This window comes from Macaca thibetana, chromosome 16 (genome assembly GCF_024542745.1).
Source record: "Macaca thibetana thibetana isolate TM-01 chromosome 16, ASM2454274v1, whole genome shotgun sequence".
NCBI lineage: Eukaryota > Metazoa > Chordata > Mammalia > Primates > Cercopithecidae > Macaca > Macaca thibetana.
The window spans coordinates 23,009,661-23,029,196 of NC_065593.1; the positions used below are offsets into that span (position 1 = coordinate 23,009,661).

At 47.9% G+C, this 19,536-nt stretch overlaps 3 protein-coding genes across 7 annotated transcripts in view; 2 read left to right on the top strand and 1 right to left on the bottom strand.

Annotated features, from left to right (window-relative positions):
* TMEM199 (transmembrane protein 199) overlaps positions 1-19,536 on the top strand; it is a 345,481-nt gene that overhangs the window by 297,889 nt on the left and 28,056 nt on the right. The window lies entirely within an intron of this gene.
* TMEM97 (transmembrane protein 97) lies at positions 2,278-10,393 on the top strand. Of its 2 annotated transcripts, none has more exons than XM_050763248.1 (3): positions 2,278-2,543; positions 8,919-9,063; positions 9,950-10,393. In XM_050763248.1, exons 1-3 carry the CDS (start codon positions 2,307-2,309, stop codon positions 10,207-10,209), a joined length of 642 nt encoding a protein of 213 aa, XP_050619205.1. In that variant the 5' UTR covers positions 2,278-2,306; the 3' UTR covers positions 10,210-10,393. The 2 variants fall into 2 exon arrangements, with proteins under 2 accessions (XP_050619205.1, XP_050619206.1); XM_050763249.1 differs by having other exon boundaries at positions 2,287-2,543; positions 8,924-9,063.
* IFT20 (intraflagellar transport 20) overlaps positions 11,755-19,536 on the bottom strand; it is a 245,198-nt gene continuing 237,416 nt past the window's right edge. The window contains exons 2-7 of one of the 4 annotated variants that reach the window (XM_050763253.1): positions 19,342-19,491; positions 15,857-15,887; positions 15,570-15,698; positions 14,143-14,228; positions 12,588-12,691; positions 11,755-12,152 (exon numbers count right to left, since the gene is read on the bottom strand). In XM_050763253.1, the coding sequence (XP_050619210.1) occupies positions 12,071-12,152; positions 12,588-12,691; positions 14,143-14,228; positions 15,570-15,696 (399 nt within the window). In that variant the 5' untranslated portion in view covers positions 15,697-15,698; positions 15,857-15,887; positions 19,342-19,491 and the 3' untranslated portion in view covers positions 11,755-12,070. Of the gene's footprint in view, positions 12,153-12,587; positions 12,692-14,142; positions 14,229-15,569; positions 15,699-15,856; positions 17,360-19,341; positions 19,492-19,536 lie in introns of those variants that run through there. The other 3 variants (XM_050763257.1, XM_050763256.1, XM_050763255.1) reach the window with 3 other exon arrangements.

A 19,536-nucleotide genomic window follows, 5' to 3' on the forward strand; every position in this document is an offset into this window, starting at 1 on the left:
CTCTCCTCAGGTGACCTAAGGTTTCCCAGGCATTGGCTTTTTTTTTTCCCCTGGAAAAAAAGCAGCAGCTAATTCTGAGTCCTCCCTCCTAAGCCCCTGGTAGAGTGTTCTCTCCATGGAGACAGGCTCCCCCCTCGGAGCAGGACAAACAGCACTGAACACCCCTGCCTTCCTCTGGCTGTCGGCTCTGGGATCCTGGGCAAGGCTGACCTGAGGCTCAGAGGACGCCAGAACTGTGTGCCCTCACAATGCTCAGCCGCCCATGCTGTTTATCCCCTGCTCCCCACCCAAGGACCTCCACATCTCTCCTCCTGTGTCTCCTTCCAACCTGCTCCTCCTCCTCCCCAGCCAAACCCCTCCACTGTCACCTCCCCCAGTAACTGGCACTTAGCTGAGGACTCAGCTTCCCCACAGCCCTCTCCAGTACAGGCTATTCGCGTTCTCACACTCTTCAAGGTCAGGATCAGCAGCCTCCTGGCTCCCCAAGGCCATGTCCACACAGTTTCCCCTCCACTGTCATCTCATGCTCACCTTCCTTCTAGTTACTCCCCGTGTGCAGTGGCATTTTCGCCACCGTCTCCCTGGGTGGCCTTCCCTTGACGTCATCTCCAAAGACCTTACCCTCCACTCCATTTCAGTCGCACACTCCCACGGGCAGAACCTCTACCTGACCCCCGGAATTCAGGTATTGCACGCCCTCCTCATAAGCTCCCACCCTTCCAGCCCAGTGACTCCCATCATGCTGGCACGTGTTCCTCAGCAGGCCTCAAACCCATTCACTCCTCCACTGTCTTACAGCCCCCTTTGGCCTCACCTCTCCCTCTCCCCCTACCTAGCTTGAACTGCAACCTCCAGCACCTCAATCACTCTTGTTCAACTCTTCAAAACCACCTTTCGTCTTTCTGAACCCAAACTCTGCAGGGGTCCAGCAGCCTTCTTCCGGGTAGACCCCGCACTAGAGAAATGCAAAGCACACAGCCTGAGAGATTGGGGCCTCCGGGTCAGCGGCTCTCTCACCTCAGCTGGGTCTTCAACACTGCCACAATCCCTCTGTCCTAGCCCATAGCGTCCCAAGGGAAGGGGCAGCTGGGTGGAGCGCAGGGCACCCACCTAACCCACCCCAATCCTTCCATCCTCTCCGCCTCCTCCAGGGCTTTGAGCCGCATTTCCTGCTCTTCTCGAGTAGGGGCAACCTCTCCCATTGTCCAAACTAAACTAGCTCAAGTCTTTCTCACCTGAAAAATAAACTCTCGAGTGCCTCTCTCCAGCTACTGCCCCATGTCTCCTCCCCTTCGTGTTTACACTTCCTGCCTCCATTTCCCCACTTTGTCACTCCCTGGCTCCTGCCCCCACGACACAGCTGTTCCCCACAGGGCCACAGGTGGGCATCACTCAGTGTTGACACGGCTGCCCCTCCCTGTGACATCGTCTCCTGCTAGTCCGCTCCTATCTCAGTCCCCTCCTCCCATGACCCAAGGCTGGAGCTCCCCCAGGATCTCTCCCAGGCCCTCTGCTCGCCATCAAAGGCGGATGCCTCACAAGCCTACCTCTCCAGACAGGCTCACCCAACTGCCTCCTCCAACCAACGCTGCAGCCCACTCAAGGTCCACGTAGTCCAAGCTGCATTCCTTCCTCGCACTCCCTTGCCCTGTGTCCCCTCTTAGCAAATGGTAGCCTCGGCGATCCTGCCCCGAGACAGGCCTACGCCCAGCGTGGAGGTGAACATCAGTATTTGCTGAACGAGTGAACGAATCCTTGACCTTTCCTCATGCTCCACAGCCGGTGAGGATTCCTGTCCATTTTACTGCCTCCTACGTCCCTCGAGTCCTCCCCTCTGCTTCTTTGTTCACCGCGGCCGGCTGCCTCCCCAGACCCGCAACCCCGGCTGCGCCGGGAACCTGCGCCGCGGCGCTCGTGCCCCGCTCTGCGACCCCTGCTCCGTGACGCCCGCACTGCACGGGGACACCGCGGCCCAGAACAGGCGCTGGTCACTAGTACACGAACAGAGCGAGCGAACGGAGCCATGATGGAAGGGAGCACCGCCGGCAGCCGCCCGGAGACCAGGATACCACCCGGCCAGCACGGAAACGCAGTGCCCGCCCTTGCATCAGCGATCTGCACTGAGTAGCCGCGCGCCGAAAGACGTGACTAAGCCACGCCCACGCGGCGCTCCAGGTGGCCAATGGAAACGGCTTACGAGGCGCCTTCTCCACGCGCTATACTTATACGGACCAATGGATGCGCCCTGCTGGGAATACCGCCCCCTGTCCGCGAGCCTCCTCTTCTCGACAGCCAATGGGAGCGGCATGCATAGCCCTCGAGGGGGCGGGGCGGCGACCGAGGCGAGTGGGTCCGGGAAGGCGTGCGGACTTGGCACCTCTTCTCACGTCGGCCGGTCCAGGCCCAACCGACGGACGATGGGGGTTCCGGCAACCAGGCGCTGCGTGGAGTGGCTGCTGGGCATCTACTTTCTCAGCCATATCCCCATCACCCTGTTCATGGACCTGCAGGCGGTGCTGCCGCGCGAGCTTTACCCAGTCGAGGTGAGGGGCGCCCGTCTTATCCCGGCCCGCCGAGGCTTTGCCGCGCGCTGCGTCCACAGGGCCTTCACCTCCTCAGCGCTCGCGCACCCTGGGTGCCAGTTCTGCCGCCTCCCTCGGTCCTGCCGCCTCCCTCGGGTCCTGCCCGTGCCTCCCCAGCTCCTAACCCTAAAAACTTTAGCTCTGTGTTTTCCTCGGGCTTTGTCTCTATCCCAGACCCTTCTCCCAAGCGGCAGGGGCGAACGCTTTGTTTCCTTTAAAGTCACTTCTTCCCTGGGTTTTTTTTTTTTTTTTTTTTTTTGAGACGGAGTCTCACGCTGTCGCCCAGGTTGGAGTGCAGTGGCGCGATCTCGGCTCACTGCAAGCTCCGCCTCCTGGGTTCACGCCATTCTCCTGCCTCAGCCTCCTGAGTAGCTGGGACTACAGGTGCCCGCCACCGCGCCCGGCTAATTTTTTGTATTTTTAGTAGAGACGGGGTTTCACTGTGGTCTCGATCTCCTGACCTTGTGATCCGCCCGCCTCGGCCTCCCAAAGTGCTGGGATTACAGGCGTGAGCCACCGCGCCCGGCCTTCCCTGGGTTTAAGGTTTCCCGCGATTCCACCTCTGGCCGGTTGTCAGTGTCTGAGGGAAGTAGTCTGGATGAAGTGTCTAAAGCCACATGTTAGGTTTGCTTTAATCTTTTTTTTTTGGAAGGGCTTTAAAATACCAGTCTGATCCCAGAGAAAAAGTCCAAGTAGAAACAGACCTGTCTGAAGGTTTAGGACCTTGGTTGGTGCAGCTGGGGCGTTCACAGATCGTCACTGCTTCAAGGTCAGGTTCCAGCAACTTCCAGAGCTCGAGAGTAAATTGCCATCTTTTCAGATTGGCTCTTCAATATTGGGTTCGAGTAACAATGATCTCCCGAGTAAAAACAAGGTGAAAATCCCGATTTCGTGGTTGTTGGAGAGCATTCTTTTAACCCCAAACTCTGCTTTATTGCTTTGTTTTCTTCCAAGCTACAGTTTTAGTTTCCCGGTTCGTTGGGTTTTTTTCTCGTATCTGGACCCTGTGACCTTCTTCCATGGATTCCTGTCCTCAGTTCTGTTTCTGCAACTTATCTAGAACTGTAGGCAGGACTGACTTGTCTACCTGAAGATTTTATTTTGCCTCTGTTTCTCCTTAAATGCTTTTTCTCTGCCGAGGAAAGGTTCATTACCTGAGGGTCATGAGCTCCCAAAAATGGGTGCAAAATGTGTATGCCTTTGTTTCCTGGAAGGAGAATATAGCTCCCATCGACTTTTCAAGGGACCTAACTCTCCCAAAAAGGCCATGGTTCAATAATGTTCCACCACTCCCATAAGTCACTCTTTTGTTTCCTTCTAGAACCAAACACAACGGGAAGACCTCTGGCCTCCTTTTGCGTGGGAAAAGCGTAGGTAGTATGAGGCAAGGTGCGGTCTGGGGACTTGGTTCTTCCAAGAACTGGTGGTGACTTGGGCGGGTCAGGGCTCTGTATCCTCAGCTGTTGAGAGAGTTGAGTTAAATTATAAGCTCAAACGTATACAGGGTGGGTTCGTTTTCATATTGCTGTTGTAGTTACCACAAATATAGTGACTTAACAGATTTGTTTACAGTTCTGGAGGCCAGAAGTTCACAATGAAATCTTACAGTGCTCAAATCAAGGCAGGGCTCACTCCTGAGGGCTCCAGGGGAGAATTTGGTTCTTGCCTCTTCCATTTTCTGGTGGCTGCCAATGTTCCTTGGCTTGTGTTCACATCACTTCAATCTCTGCTTCAGGTCATCACATTGCCACCCTTTCTGTAGTCAGAGCTCCCTCTGCTTCGCTTTTATAAAGACACTTGTCATACATTCAGGGCGCACCAGATAACCCAGAAAATCTCCCATCTCAAAATCCTTATTTACATCTGCAAAGTCCCTTTTGCCAAATAAAGTAACAGTCACAGGTTCCAGGGATTAGGATGTGTTTATCTTTGGGGGTCACTATTCAGCCTACTACAGGGCCAGATAGTACAGACTCTTCCTGAAAACCGAAGAGGTCATCGCAGCTCTGCAGTAACCATTAATTGCCCTAAAGAAAGGAAAATCTACTACAGTGTTGGCCTATCTGTGGTTTTTGAAACCTGTATGGCCAGCAATACTCAGGCAGGCTGCCTGTTTACAATCTCTGGTGTTATAGGACCTTTTAATACTTCGTAATTAGCCTGCTACTCCATGTAGCCATTCCAGACTTCACAGCTGTTGGTTTCTTTATCCTTCCTGGATGTGCCATTCCCACAAGCCCATCTTGCTCACCCCTAACAAAATACACTTAAAAGGTGCTCAGCATCATATCATAAAGATCCCATTTAAATGTTTAAATTTGATAAAATTTCCTCAGTCTTTTTTTTAAGAAACAGGGTCCTTTGTCACCCAGGCTTGCAGTGTTATGATGCAGTCATGGCTTACCACAGCCTTGAACTCCTGAGCATAAGAGATCCTCCCACCTGTCTCCTGAGTAGCTAGGACCATAGGTGCACACCTGGCTAACTTTTTATTTTTTGTAGAGATGATGTCTTACTATGTTACCCAGGCTGGTCTTCTGGGCTCAGGCCATCCTCCTGCCCCAGCCTCCCAAAGTGCTGAGATTACAGGCGTGACCGACCATTCCCAGCATCAGCTTTATTTTTTTAATCCTGACTTACTGCAGAAGGCCCAAGGGTCAGTGCAGGCAGCATCTGGCCAGAACCTGCGTGTGAGATGTGATGTTAGGCATTAGCACAGGGGCATCCTGGTTGTGTGTTGTATCTGTGTGTGTGATGATGTTTGAAGGCATTAGCACGGGGGCATCCTAGCATGGAAGGTCTGTGCCTCCATTCTTGTTGCTTTGGTGTAGGAAATGCTGATTTTGTTACTTCTCTATGGGGCAAATAATAATAAAAGCCTTGAATTATTCTCACATTCTCTTTGAAAAATGCCAAAATTTAACGTCTGTTGTTTTCTTCCCAAAATAGAAGGAATTTTTCCTAGAGCTAAAAGCCTGTAGGAGATCACCTAGTGGTTGGGCTGAAATTTGCAAAATAAATTTTTTTTTCTTGGATTGCACCAAATCACTGCTTGGAAAAACTCTTAGTTTTTTAAATTTTTCTTTTTTTTTTTCTGAGACAGTCTCTGTCGCCCAGGCTGGAATGCAGTGGTGCGATCTCAGCTCACTGCAACCTCTGCTTCTCGGGTTCAAGCAATTCTCCTTCCTCAGCCTCCCGAGTAGCTGGGATTACATGTGCATGCCACCACGCCCGGCTAATTTTCATATTTTTTTTAGAGACAGCATTTCACCATGTTGGCCAGGCTGGTCTCAAACTCCTGACCTCAGGCGATCTGCCTGCCTCGGCCTCCCAAAGTGCTGCGATTACAGGTGTGAGCCACCGTGCCCGGCCTGGGAAAACTCTTTATTTTATTATGAAACAGTAAGAATTTAGTTTGGATACGAAAATGGAAAGGAGAGGATGGGAAGCGTTTTGTAGTATCATTTGCAGCTGGATAACATTGCTTCTGGTAAAAATAAGGAAAAACAAGTGAGCATCTGGCTCTGAAATCAGTCTGTATTCCCATTCTAACTTACAGAAGTACAAGATTGGTGAGTGGGAACCCCTGGTTTAGAGATCATGTGTGCAGGCCAGGTGCATCTTTTAATGGATAACAAGAGTGAGTTGAGTCAAATGTGAGTCAGGTATAAATGTAAACAGTTTCATTACCTTTCTTGGGGAGGTCATAGCTAATAATTTTTAATGACCAGTTGTTAGCTGTGATTTTAATGGGATTAAACTTGAATATCTCCAAATATGTATTAATTACATTCCATTAAGTAATCATTATGTGCTAGCCATTATTTTAAAGACTACATATATTAAGTCACTATCTTACCAATAGTGAAGTAGGCACTATTATTGGCTCTGTTTTATTGATGGGGACACAAGTGTAGGGAGATTAAAGGCCTTGCCTAAAGCCAGGCACTCTGCCCCAGGTCCTACGCGCCTCACCTGTCTGCCAGGTGCCTGGGCTTTCTACTCTTCTACTCACAATTAGTCCCAGCCTCATTCTGGCATCAGGTGGCAGGTATATGACTGTGTAAGATGGTTGGTTACGATTATAATAATTCATTATTACGATATCTGGGTGATAAGGTTTTTAAAATTTCGCTGATCTCATCTTGTAGGCCTTAGAAATTAAAGTGCTATACGAGTCTGCCTCAATTTACGAAATAGTTGGATCAGAAAGGTTGTATGCAAATTGAATAGAAAATGAGGTTCAAATAGCCAGAATGCCTTTTTTTTTTTTTTTTTTTTTTGAGATGGGGTCTCGCTCTGTCACCCAGGCTGGAGTGCAGTGGCTCTATCTCAGCTCACTGCAACCTCCCACCTCCTGGGTTCAAGCGATTCTCCTGCTTCAGCCTCCAGAGTAGCTGGGAATATAGGCGTGAGCCACCACACCCAGCTAATTTTTGTATTTTTAGTCGAGACGGGGTTTCACCATATTGGCCAGGCTGGTCTCCAACTCCTGACCTCAGGTGATCCACCTGCCTTGACCTTCCAAAGTGCTGGGACTATAGGCATGAGCCACCGGGCCTGACCCAGAATGCCTCTTACATTTTGCAGTCAGGCCGGGTGCAGTGACTCACACCTGTAATCGCAGTACTTTGGGAGGCTGAAGCAAGAGGATCGCTTGGGCCCAGGAGTTCAAAACCAGCCTGGGCAATGTGGCAAAACCCCATCTCTACAGAAAATTAGCTGAGTTTGGTGGTGCATACCTGTAGTCCCAGCTACTGGGGAAGCTGAGGTGAGAGAATCATCTGAGCCCAGGATGTTGAGGCTGCAGTGGGCCGAGATCAAATCACCATACTCCACCAGCCTGGGCAACAGAGACTGTCTCAAAAATAATAATTTTACAGTCAATCTTTTAAAGCAGGTAGTTTCATCCAGTATTTTTAAAAATCTAAAAAGCAAAAAAGGGATCTTAAGAAAACATCTAGTCCAAGTTGCTTATTTTATAGATGAGGAAATAGAACCCTGGAGAGGGACAGTGACTTAGCCTTTGTGTTTCCTATCAATTCAATCCTATTCAAACCACATTCCCATCCAGAAAAGTGCTTATGAATTTCAATTTCAAATTAAGTACAAATTTGGAGATCCTTTGGTCAATAAATTGGTTATCTAGCCAGAGCCTTTCTGAAATCAAAAATATGCTAACAGGATATTTGTTTCTGGATGTTTGCTTAAAGTGCTCTTGCAGCAGAGGGGCTTCTATTTCACAATAGTGAGCCTTTATCTTTTGATTAAAAATTAACAGGAAAAATATTCTTGGATTTTCCATTGTAAGATAAATTCTTACCCTGGAGTTGCCTTTATTAATCATAATATCAAGACTGATTTGTCTTTGAAGGCCTGTGTGTCAGGACAATGCCACATCTAGGAGGTAAAATGTGATGTTACAGACGTTTAGTAGTCCACATAGAGCCAAGAGCACTAGGCTTTGGGCTCCTATAGAAGCCCAAGATGGGCAGCCTTAAACTCTGCTTCTTTTCTCTGCCTGTAGCCAGGTCAGCATGGATCCACATCCTTTTTATTTGACAGGGTAATTAGAAGTGTGGGGCCCAAGCTAGAACTGAGACGCTAAAGCCCTGCATAACCAAGAAGCTACTAGGTAGTTTGTAGTTTGGGGCAGAGTTTGTTCTTCCACTAAAATTCTGTCTCCTAAAAACCAAAAATTAGAATTAGGCGAGTTAAGAATGATAAGGAACTTGTTTGCCATATTGGAATTAAAGTGTCCAAAATTCCATCGCCATAGAGGTTAGATTTACTTCCCCTTTCACTCCCACCCCCACCCCCAGAAAAGAAGAGGGAAATTCATTTCTGCATTTGAGGGAATCTGGCCTTTGGAGCTTGGTGTGTAGTTGCCATTGCAAACGGGAAAGTGTCAGGATGGTTTTCACGTTTGTTTTTTTAAACAAAGAATGATATTGTTGGCAGAAATGTCACATTTGTTCATTCAGCGAACACCCTGAGTGCCTACTAAGTGCCAGATACTTATTGTTGCTCCTGACAGTGGCCAACACATCTGGATGTGTTATCTTGGAATTATGAACAGATGCTGGGTAGCACAAAGAAGGGGCTGGAAGAGTTAAGAAAACTTCACAGAGAAGGGAACATTTGAGTTAGGGATAGTAAGTTTTTATTAAATGACCATCTAGGCTGTGTCACAAAAGCCAGCTGGACATGCCATCTGCTGCTGGGGTTGGGGGTGCTAATTAATGACAGGCTCCTCCAGTGTATTTTCAAATGAGCTAGAACCGAGCCTGTTGAGGCCAGGTGGCTGTAATTCATCATGATCATTTTCTTTTTCAGTTTAGAAACCTGCTGAAGTGGTATGCTAAGGAGTTCAAAGACCCGCTGCTGCAGGAGCCCCCAGCCTGGTTTAAGTCCTTTCTGTTTTGCGAGCTTGTGTTTCAGCTGCCTTTCTTTCCCATTGCAACGTATGCCTTCCTCAAAGGTTGGTAAATGGTGGGAAAATCCCATTTTTACCCAGAAATCAGGTCCCAGAAATCTTTTGGGGAAGTATCTCCAAAGGGAAGGGGATGGTCCCCATAGTTTGTGGGAGGATGCCATAGGATCTGGGGGAAATAACCAGGGTAAATCTTGTAAAGGGACATTAGTGTGGCTCAGGTTCATGTCTGTGGTCAGTGGGGCTGCACGGCTGCCTCAGTCTAGAAATCCCTTGCATACACATGAAACCTGAGACCACTTAAACGATGAGCTTGTTCCCTTTTGTTTTGTTCCCCAACAGAATTAATTTCTCTTTTTGTTGGCTTTTATTTCTCTGTGTTGGATAGTATCATACTGACTTATAAGCTGTAGCATCAGGCTAATCCCTAACGTGCTTCTCATTTTAAAATTATTCTTAGTGTTCTCATAATCAATGCTTTTTTAAAATGGTGACCACACACGTGTACTTGATAACGAAGCTAGAACCGCTGAAAATGCTTGTTTCCCATTGGCATCCCCTGGGGTCACTGAATCTGCCTCCTGATCCTCTCACCTATATATAATTACTGAACAAACAGATGCCATGGGGCAGGGATTTCCCTCCCCTGGGATTTTATCCCACACAGGTTTTAACAGGTAATGGCAGTTTTATTGCCCTAGAGTTTTGCTGAGTTATGTTCTGAGTTATAGTCTTGGTTCTTCGGCGAGCTGTCAGTGAGCTGCCACATAAATCTGCATGTGGGGCAGTGCGGCACATCCAGGTTTCCAGTTCCGAGTTTCCACTGGGAGAAGGGAGTAGAAGAAAGCAGGCAGGCAGAGACAGTGGGAAGGTCTTGGACACCTTTGAGTCATGAACAGACCTAACCATTTTTCTTTTCCCCTGACTACCTCAGGAAGCTGCAAGTGGATTCGAACTCCTGCAATCATCTACTCCGTTCACACCATGACGACCTTAATTCCAATACTCTCCACATTTCTGTTTGAGGATTTCTCCAAAGCCAGTGGTTTCAAGGGACAAAGACCTGAGACTTTGCATGAACGGTTAACGCTTATATCTGTCTATGCCCCCTACTTACTCATCCCGTTCATACTTTTAATTTTCATGTTGCGGAGCCCCTACTACAAGTATGAGGAGAAAAGAAAAAAAAAATGAAGGAAACAACCACTGGCTCAGGGTAGAGATGCCTACAGGGTGGTTGCTTGTTGGATACAATACAAGGAACACTGCTCAGAATCCACATCTTCAGCAGCATTTGAACCACTGGCAGCAATGCACAAGAGCAAGATGGTGTCAGGAACCACGTCAAACCCTCACCTTTTTTTTTTTTTTTTTTTTTTTTTTAAAAAAAAAAAAGACAGTCTCACTCTGTTGCCCAGGCTGGAGTAAAGGGCAGTGGCATGATCTCAGCTCACTGCAACCTCTGCCTCCTGGACTCAAGCTATCTTCCTCAGCCTCCCAAGTAGCTGGAACTGCAGGCGTGTACCAACACGTATGGCTATTTTTTTTTTTTTTTTTTTTTTTGTGGAGACGGGGTTTTGCCATGTTGCCCAGGTTGGTCTCGAACACCTAGGCTCAAGTGATCGGCCCACCTCAGTCTCCCTAAGTGCTGGGATTACAGACGTCAACCACTGGGCCCAGCCCAAACCTTCACCTTCTAAGGGCACTGGGATGAACAGACCGATCAGCTTGAGAGTGGGCAAAGGGGTGTGGGCTAGGTTATAAGGAAGTAGTACCAAATACCTGTGTGCCTGAGTTCCACCGCAAGATTACTAAGAGCAGGACCAGACCAGAAACTGCTAAAGAACATGGCCTGTTTGACATGTTCATGAGTCACCTGACCTACAGCATATATGCTTATTATGACTAAACCCTCCACACCTGATTCTCAAGAGTGTTATCACCTGTCAGCAAAATGAACAGTACATTTTGGGCCATTTTAAATGTGAAATTTTGCCTCTTTAATGTTAATTCAAAACTATATCAATGTTTTCTTGTCCCCACCTCTAACCCAAGGAAAAAAGAAAAAACACTATGCAAAGAAGTTTAAACTTAGTTTTCCTTAAGGGTCAGCCCAACAATGACTTTCAGTCAGAAATGGATTAAACTGGAAAATGTTTTTGTTGCTGTTGTAAACAGATCATCCTGGAAGGTTTTTGTTTGTTTGTTTGTTTTTAAGTTAGTTTATTCTATTTCTAAATCTTAGTCTTCCACATTTCTAGAAGCCACCTGACACAGGTTCCTGTATCTGAAGTCTAGCATCTCAAGGCTGATCTGGAAGTGTGCTAGTATGCTTCCTAGTGGATAACTTAATCCTTTAATACACTTCAGTGGTTCCCATCTTGTTCTCAGAAGGGAAGGTGGCTACAGCCAGGCATAACATCCACTGTGTGCATAGAGGGTCCTTCACGTTGATGCTTGGCATTCCATCAGCTTTCTCTAAGTCTCTGCTCAAGTCCAACCTTAAAATGATGTTAGACAACAGGTCCCAGTCAGTTCCCTCTATTTCCACCCATTTTGCTCACAAGCCATATTGGTCTGATTAGTGGTACTGTCTGACTCACATGTGTGATCCAAATAAAGGTAGCTGCTGACCACTGCCTGGTTTGTTTTGTGGACGGGGGATAGAGAATCCAGGGTTCTCTCACGACGGGTTAAACATATTTCAAGGGCAACAGGAAAAAAAGGTACATCAAGCCATTTGAAAACAAAAATGTATTCTCCTTCCAAAGCTTTGTGAATTTACAAAAAAAGGATGAAAGTTTACAAACTGCTTAGTTCCAATTAAGCATAAGAAGTGAGAACGTACACTGTAGGGCCACCAGCAGCAGCTGTGCACTGATGTTTAAAACTGGCTCCCCCAGACTTGTAGTGCTGTCTTCAGGGGGCTGCGTTCCTTACACGCCACCTCTTGTGACAGGTCATTGGTCAAGCCGCTGGAATGCTACAGAGGTTTTTTTGGTTTTGAGGGGCTTTTTTTGTTTTGCCTTCCTACTATAAAAGTGCAATTTTCAGTTCATTTCTGAAAAATAAATTGGTCAATAAATTCATTTTGTTCTGCTTCTACTTTACACAAAGCTTCATATTCAACCCGATACCTGAAAAACAAAATTGTTAGAGGCCCTAAAAAAAAGATGAAGTAAACCACAGACTTAATTCTTCTAGAGAAGGATATAGAGGTTTAAATGATTTCAAGAAATGGTGTGAGTTCAGAATGAAGAAAGAAAGAGGCAAAGCCCTACCCAGAGCCACCCATGAGAAATCTCAGCCCTAGGAAAGTCTTCTTTCAGAAAGCCAGCCAACTTCGTAGACCCTTTCATGCTCAAACTACTAGAGGTGGTTTGATATTAAGTTTTCTATTTCCTTCCCATCAAATGTAATTTTATTTTTAAAAATCTTCAAATCAGGATGACAAGTGAGATGCTATTCCTGGGAAAACAATGATGAAGAGTAAGGACAAGAAGTGATCACTCCAGAAGGAAGAGTGGAAATTCAGCTGTGTAAAGAACTTGCTTTACATCATGACTTCTTACCTTTCTAGCTGCATTTTCTTTTCTGCTATTAGTGCTTGAAGTTGCTGCTGTTGAGCTTCTCTCTGCTTTGCTATAGATTTGAGCAAGTTCCGAGCACCGATGGCCTACAGTATTGCCAGAGAAGGCCATGGCTTCATTAAAACCGTCTACAGCAACAAGTCCTCAAAGTGGGGAGGGGTCATCTGGGAGCTATGTCAGTCTCCAGAGAGGAATAGAGAGTGGAGCCCCAAAGCTTTTGGGTTAAGTCAGAAGGATTAACCTACTGATCACAAAGTGCCTCAAGAACTTGACGGCAGCTTTGAGACAGGTCTAGGAGTATTCCTAGAGCCAGGGACACAGACACAATAGCACATGTGGTGGTGCCATTCAGCCTTGTGCCTTTCACCAATCATACTATGTACGCCTTCATTTCTTCATTTATAAAATAAGGATAAAACCATCTACATCAGTGCTGATATGAAGATGAAAGGAGGCCAGGTGTGGTGGCTCACGCCTGCAATCCCAGCACTTTGGGAGGCCAAGGTGGGCAGATCACTTGAGGTCAGGAGTTTGCCTGACCAACATGGTGAAACCCTGTCTTTACTAAAAATACAAAAAAAAAATGGCTGGGTGCAGTCGCTCACACCTTAATCCCAGCATTTTGGGAGGCTGAGGCAGGTGGATCACCTAAGGTTGGGAGTTCGAGACCAGCCTGACCAACATGGAGAAACCCTGTCTCTACTAAAAATACAAAATTAGCCAGGCGTGGTGGCGCGTGCCTGTAATCCTAGCTACCCGGGAGGCTAAGGCAGGAGAATCACTTGAACCCTGGAGGCGGAGGTTGCAGTGAGCCAAGATCGCACCCTTGCACTCCAGCCTGGGCAACGAGAGGAAACTCCATCTCAAAAAAAAAAATACAAAAAAGTAATCTGGGTGTGTTGGTGCACACCTGTAGTCCCAGCTACTTGGGAGGCTGAGGTGGGAGAATCTCTTGAACCTGAGAGGTGGAGGTTGCAGTGAGATTGCGCCACTGCACTCCAGCCTGGGTGACTCTGTCTCCAAAAAAAAAAAAAAAAAAGATTAAAGGAAATAAAGACTGGCGTAAGTTCAGTAGGTTAAGTGGACTAGAAGTTATTAAAATCTTTTTTTTTTTTTTTTTTTTTTTTTGTTTGAGACGGAGTCTCGCTCTGTCGCCCAGGCTGGGGTGCAGTGGCTGGATCTCAGCTCACTGCAAGCTCCGCCTCCCAGGTTTACGCCATTCTCCTGCCTCAGCCTCCCGAGTAGCTGGGACTACAGGCGCCTGCCACCTCGCCCAGCTAGTTTTTTGTATTTTTTAGTAGAGACGGGGTTTCACCGTGTTAGCCAGGATGGTCTCGATCTCCTGACCTCGTGATCCGCCCGTCTCGGCCTCCCAAAGTGCTGGGATTACAGGCTTGAGCCACCGCGCCCGGCCTTAAAATCTTAAATGAAAACTCACCCACCCACCCCTCTAAACAAATCAAGAGGGAAGAAAGATGAGAGGGTAGTAAACTAGGGTCCCAGGCCAAGACGTAGGCAGAAGACATGCTGATCTTACCTTCATCTTTTCATTTTCTGCTTCTTTTGCAAGTTGATCAACAAGCTCAATTAAACCACCAACTATTTTCTGAAACTGGCCAATTTCTTTCAGAAAAAGAACAAAAAATAAAATATTTCCTCAGTCTCATCACCGCCCTTCGGTAAGAGTGCTGAGGCAGTGCGAGGGCAGAGCTGACTGCCCCTTCTAATTTGTGTCAAAATAGTTTGGTGTGAGCCAGGCATGGTGGTGAGCACCTGTAGTCCCAGCTACTCAGGAGGCTGAGGTGGGAGGATCACTTGAACCCAGGAGTTAGAGGATGTGTGATCATGCCTGTGAACTGCCACTGCATTCCAGCCTGGGGAACATAGCGAGACCCTGTCACTTAAACACTTTGGTGCCTATTGGCCTGTCTCCTACCCTTGGTCTGAACCTAGAGAAGGGTGGCCAGCTGGACCAGGACATACCCGGACCTTGTGTCCCCACTGAGCCAACCAGCTGCTATGATCTCAGGCTATGAAAGCACTAGGCCCTTGCTGGGCTCATCCTCCAGACAGACCCCAACCCTGCTTCCCCAGGAATGACAGGAAGCACTGTTGTTCACAAAAGGGCAGCCTCAGGACACAAGCGCTGCCTCTGGACTAGCTACGGGTATGACACCAGATTTCAATTAACAGTGGGGATGGCGGCTTCCCACTTGTAACCACAGAAAATAGAGAGCTCACAGCATTAAGTGCCTAATCTCCTGCTCACTTTCTCCAATGTCCTGGATGTGACGGAAACACAACTTACTGAGGGAAAACTAAGGCCCAGAGAGAGGTGTGTGCATGGCACATCAATCACAGAAGGTTAGTGACAGAACCCAAGCTACCTTTCACTAATCAAGCTCTCTCCATAACCTAGGAAGCCCCCAGAAAGCTCAGAAATCCCTTGCTCTAGCTAGATAGGGCTCTGTACTGAATGCATTGGGCTTACTTGGCTGCTGGGACAGGAGGCTTCCTGAAGATTTCTAGCCAAAAGATGACTTCAGTAAGTCTGTTGAGCTGCTTCTAGAAACTTCACTTATCACTTCTAACTCCAAATAACAGAGAACCTGCCACTAAGAAGACTTCCTCTGAAGAAATCAAATCAGGAGTACATAATTCTATTTCTCACCCCCAAGCCATGGTTATGTTCCCAGAAAGTTTAAGGTTTCTAAGAGCAAGAAATGAAAGATGGCATCTCTAAAAACACCCTCCCCATCCCAGTGTTTGGTTTGACTGGTGCTCTGTTGGGGACACATGAGAGCACGAGGGCAGGCAGAGAAGGGTGGCACATGGGAACTCACAGATGCCAGATTCGACCTCCAGGGAGCCAGCAGCTCCACTGTGGCAGGGCCAAGATGAGCCTGGGGTACAGTTGGAATGGCAGCTCAAAGCTGAGTGACACGGTATCTCCCCAATACTCACTGTCCACAAAGTCTTTGCACTCTTCCTTCAGCTCTATGGTCTGCTGGGTAACCTCTGGGTCCAACACCCGCAGCTTGTTCAGTTCATCAAAGTGCAGCCCTGCTTCACCCAGGATGTCCTTGGCCATGGCTGCAAAGAAACCAGCCCAATTCCTCATCACTTCCTAGCCACCCAATGAAATGCCTGCTGCCAAGCCAGCCCTGTTCCTGCCCTTGGACACCAATGCCAAAAACCCAGATGTTCCAAAGGCTCCCCATTCCCTCTGCCACCACCTCTCTGAGCCTCACCTGTTTCCCATCCAGACTTCCTAGAGGAGTTCTGCTCTGAAGGAGTGACAGTGGCAGTCAGGAGGAGGTGTGTCATAGGAGCAAGGGTCAGGAAAGAATAAAGTCCGCTTACTTGTCACAGGCATCGTTCATTCAACACACATTTCTTGAGTGCCTACTACATGCCAACACTGCTAGATGCTGGGGGTACAAAGATGAATGCAACACGGTGCCCGCCCTGAAGACACATAGTTCAGCTGGAGGAAGACAGACACGGAAACTGAAAAATCACACTGTGTTAAATGCTTGTTTAGAAATATCAGTAAAGAGCCAGAGGAGGATAGAGCCGTTAAAGAAGGAGTGACATCTGAACTAAGTTGTGAGCCATAAGTGTATTTACTTTATATATCACCAGTTATGTACCCAAAAGCACATGAGAAGGCTTCTCAAATACACATACTGGAACAACACACAAACCAAATAAAAGAAATCTGGGTGAATTAAAAATTATGGTTAAAAAATACAAAGTCAGGAGTGAGAATATTACTCAAAATGTATGCTTGCCTGAATTGGGAATCAAAGTTGGGTTATTCTCTTTCTAGCAGAAAACACAAAAAGGAATGAAGTATCAGCAAGAACATATCAAGACAGCAGGCCAGGGATAGGTATTCCAAGCAGAGAAAACAGCATGGACAAAGGCCTGAAGTCACTGAAAGGACCTACCCCGCCTAAGGATGAAAGGAAAAAGGATGGAGCTGAAAAGGTGAGCTGGAGCCAGACCAGGAAGACCCGTATGCCAAGCTAAGGAGTTACGATTTTTTCTGTAGGCAACAGAGAACTAACAAAGATATCTTCTCCCTTTCCAAGCCACCTTGCATTTCTGTTCCAAAGGATGCCTCAATTCTGGGAAGGAAATACTGAAAACTCACCCTCGTTCTAGCTCAAACACACACACACGCACACACACACACACACACAAAATTAAAAATAGACATCATATGACCTGTTTAAAAAGGGAGGCAATGCTAGTTACATCTAGCAATTAGCTGCTATGCCAATTCTAAAACCCAGGTGCTCCAAAGTCTACCATCACTTGGACCTGCACCAGCCCCTTCCCTCTACCCTCACTGCCCCCAGCCTCAGCTGTTTCCCTCGTGGCTTCCTTAGAGAAGTCCTGTTCTGAATGGGGTGATTCTGGGGGTGGCTGTCTAGGGCAGGTGTGACACAAGAGGAGCAATGGTTCGAAAATAATCAAGTCTCACTGTTTCCAGAACTTCTGGATCTTTTGTTGTTGTTATTGTTGTTGTCGTTGTTGTTTTGAGAAGGAGTCTTACTCCATTGTCCAGGCTAGAGTGCAGTGGCATGATCTCGGCTCACTACAACCTCCACCTCCTGGGTTCAAGCAATTCTCCTGCCTCGGCCTCCTGAGTAGCTGGGATTATAGGCGCCTGACACCTTGCCCAGCTAATTTTTGTATTTTTAGTAGAGACGGGGTTTCACCATGTTGGCCATGGCTGGTCTTAAACTCCTGACCTCGTGATCCACCCACCTCAGCCTCCCAAAGTGCTGGGATTACAGGCATGAGCCACCGCACCCGGCCAGAACTTCTGGTTTTTAAGAGGACCAGAAATCCAATATCTCAATGTTGGTATGTAATTCAAAACTTTTAAGTAAGGGGGAAAACCCACATTCAACACTGCATGGGCCAACTAATACGTGTCTATGAGCTGTCTGTAGATGACTTTAGCCTTTGGCCTCACTGGAATCCACTGATGTAAGTGAGCTAGCATCATCCTTTTGAAGCACTGTGTTCATCTGTAGCTTCCTTAAAATAGGGCTTTTTAAAAAGATCTGGCCAGTGCAGTAGCTCATGCCTATAATCCCAGCACTTTGGGAGGCTGAGGTGGGAGGATCACTTGGGCACAGGAGTTCGAAACCTACGGCAATGTGGCAAAATACCGTCTCTACAAAAAATTTTTAAAATAGCCAGGGCTGGTGACATGCGCCTGTAATCCCAGCTACCTGGGAAGGTGAGCTGGGAAGATCGCTTGAGCCCAGGAGGTGGAGGCTGCAGTGAGCTATGTTCACACCACTGTACTCCAGCTTGGGCAACAGAGTGAGACCCTGTCTCAAAAAAAAAAAAAAAAAAGTCTTTCGCAGCTACAGGTCATTAATCTGACCAGCTGCTCCAGAAAGATTCGAGCAACGTGAGGGAGCAAATATCTGCTTCAACTTCCACTCCCTTCCCTGAGAGCACGCATTTATTCAGAAACATCCACTGAGTCCCTGCTCTGGGGACAGACTAGTGAAAACAATGCCTCTGGACAGATGGTAAACAAATAATCACAAATCGTGGTATTAGTATAAGAAAAAGTACATGGTGCTATGTGAAGTGCGGCAGGACACAGTTCATGGCTGGCGGAATGGAGGGGAGTGCCTACAGAGGCCTTCTGAAAAAATGACACTTAAACAGACCTAAAGACTGTCCAAAAGTTTGTCAAGTGAAAGGGAAGCAAGGCATTGCAGGCAGAAGGAAACACATACGTGAAGATCCTGAGGCAACAGGAAATTTGATGCATTCCGAGAACTGAGACTGAGCAAGAGAAGGGAACAGAATGAGGCTAGACAGGGAGGCAACAGCTGGATCACGGAAGGCTCTGAAAGACACAGTAATGAGCTTGGATTTTATCAGAAGGGTAATGGGCAGCCAGAGAGTTCTCAGCAAACCAACAAAATCAGACTTAGATCATTCTTGCTTAGCCTGGAGAACGGATTGGAGGGAACAAGAAAGGGCAAGGCCCCAACTACCTTCTTGTTCACCACTCTAACTCTAGCACCTAGCATGGTGCCCACACATAACTGGCACTCAGTAAATGCGGAATGAATGACCGTGGAAACAGGAGACCATTACAGTAACCAAGGCTGGCAGCTGAAGACAAGTGTTCCGAGTTGAGATGTTTTGTAAGTCGAGGTGATTGGGGCTTAGTAATGGACTGACTGAATGTGGGGGTTTTGGGATAAGAGAAAAACAAGTCAGGCATGACTCCCATGAATCTGGCTTGGCCCACCTATCTGATTGGAGGGGCTGGCTTAAAGAGATAGGTAAGATGGAAGAAGGGGTGCAGGGAAAGAGTTCACAGATTCTCTACCAACTCCCATCACACGCGTGTCTGAGCATCTGAGCAACACCTGGCCCAAGAGCTGGGACTAAGCTCCCTGAGCATGACGCGGTGGCATAATTTGTGTGGCCAGGCTCTCCCAGATGCATGCGAGGCACTGCGAGCCGACTCTTTACTATGGAAATTCCCCGAATTTATCCGAGCCCCAGTTTCCTCGTAAGATCGTGGCAAGCATCAACGCGTCAAACCTGGGTGTGAAAGCGCCCCCTGAGAGTGGGGCGGAATTCCCACGTCTCTCTCCGCCCGGGCTCTTTCCTCAGGACGCGGGCCTGTCAGGCTCCTCTCGCCCCTGGTCCGCCCGCATCCCCCGACCCGAGGTCAGCCTACCTGCCGGCCCCGCGGCGGCAGCGCGCTGCAGCCTAGGCTGATGTAGACAGGCAGCTTCTCCCGGGTCAGCGGCAGCCGGTACCCAGTCAGCCTGCCACGGCCGCTGCCACGGCTACAGAACCTGTTTACCCATGACGTCACTACCTTCCTGACCCCGGAAGCACTTACAGCCCCGAATCCACAGAGGTTGCTGGG

Coding starts and splice junctions, on each gene's coding strand:
- TMEM97 (XM_050763249.1), top strand. CDS start 2,296: ATGGGAGCGGCATGCATAGCCCTCGAGGGGGCGGGGCGGCGACCGAGG. Junction 2,544..8,923: donor GCGAGCTTTACCCAGTCGAG/GTGAGGGGCGCC, acceptor TTTTCAGTTTAG/AAACCTGCTGAAGTGGTATG. Junction 9,064..9,949: donor AACGTATGCCTTCCTCAAAG/GTTGGTAAATGG, acceptor TGACTACCTCAG/GAAGCTGCAAGTGGATTCGA.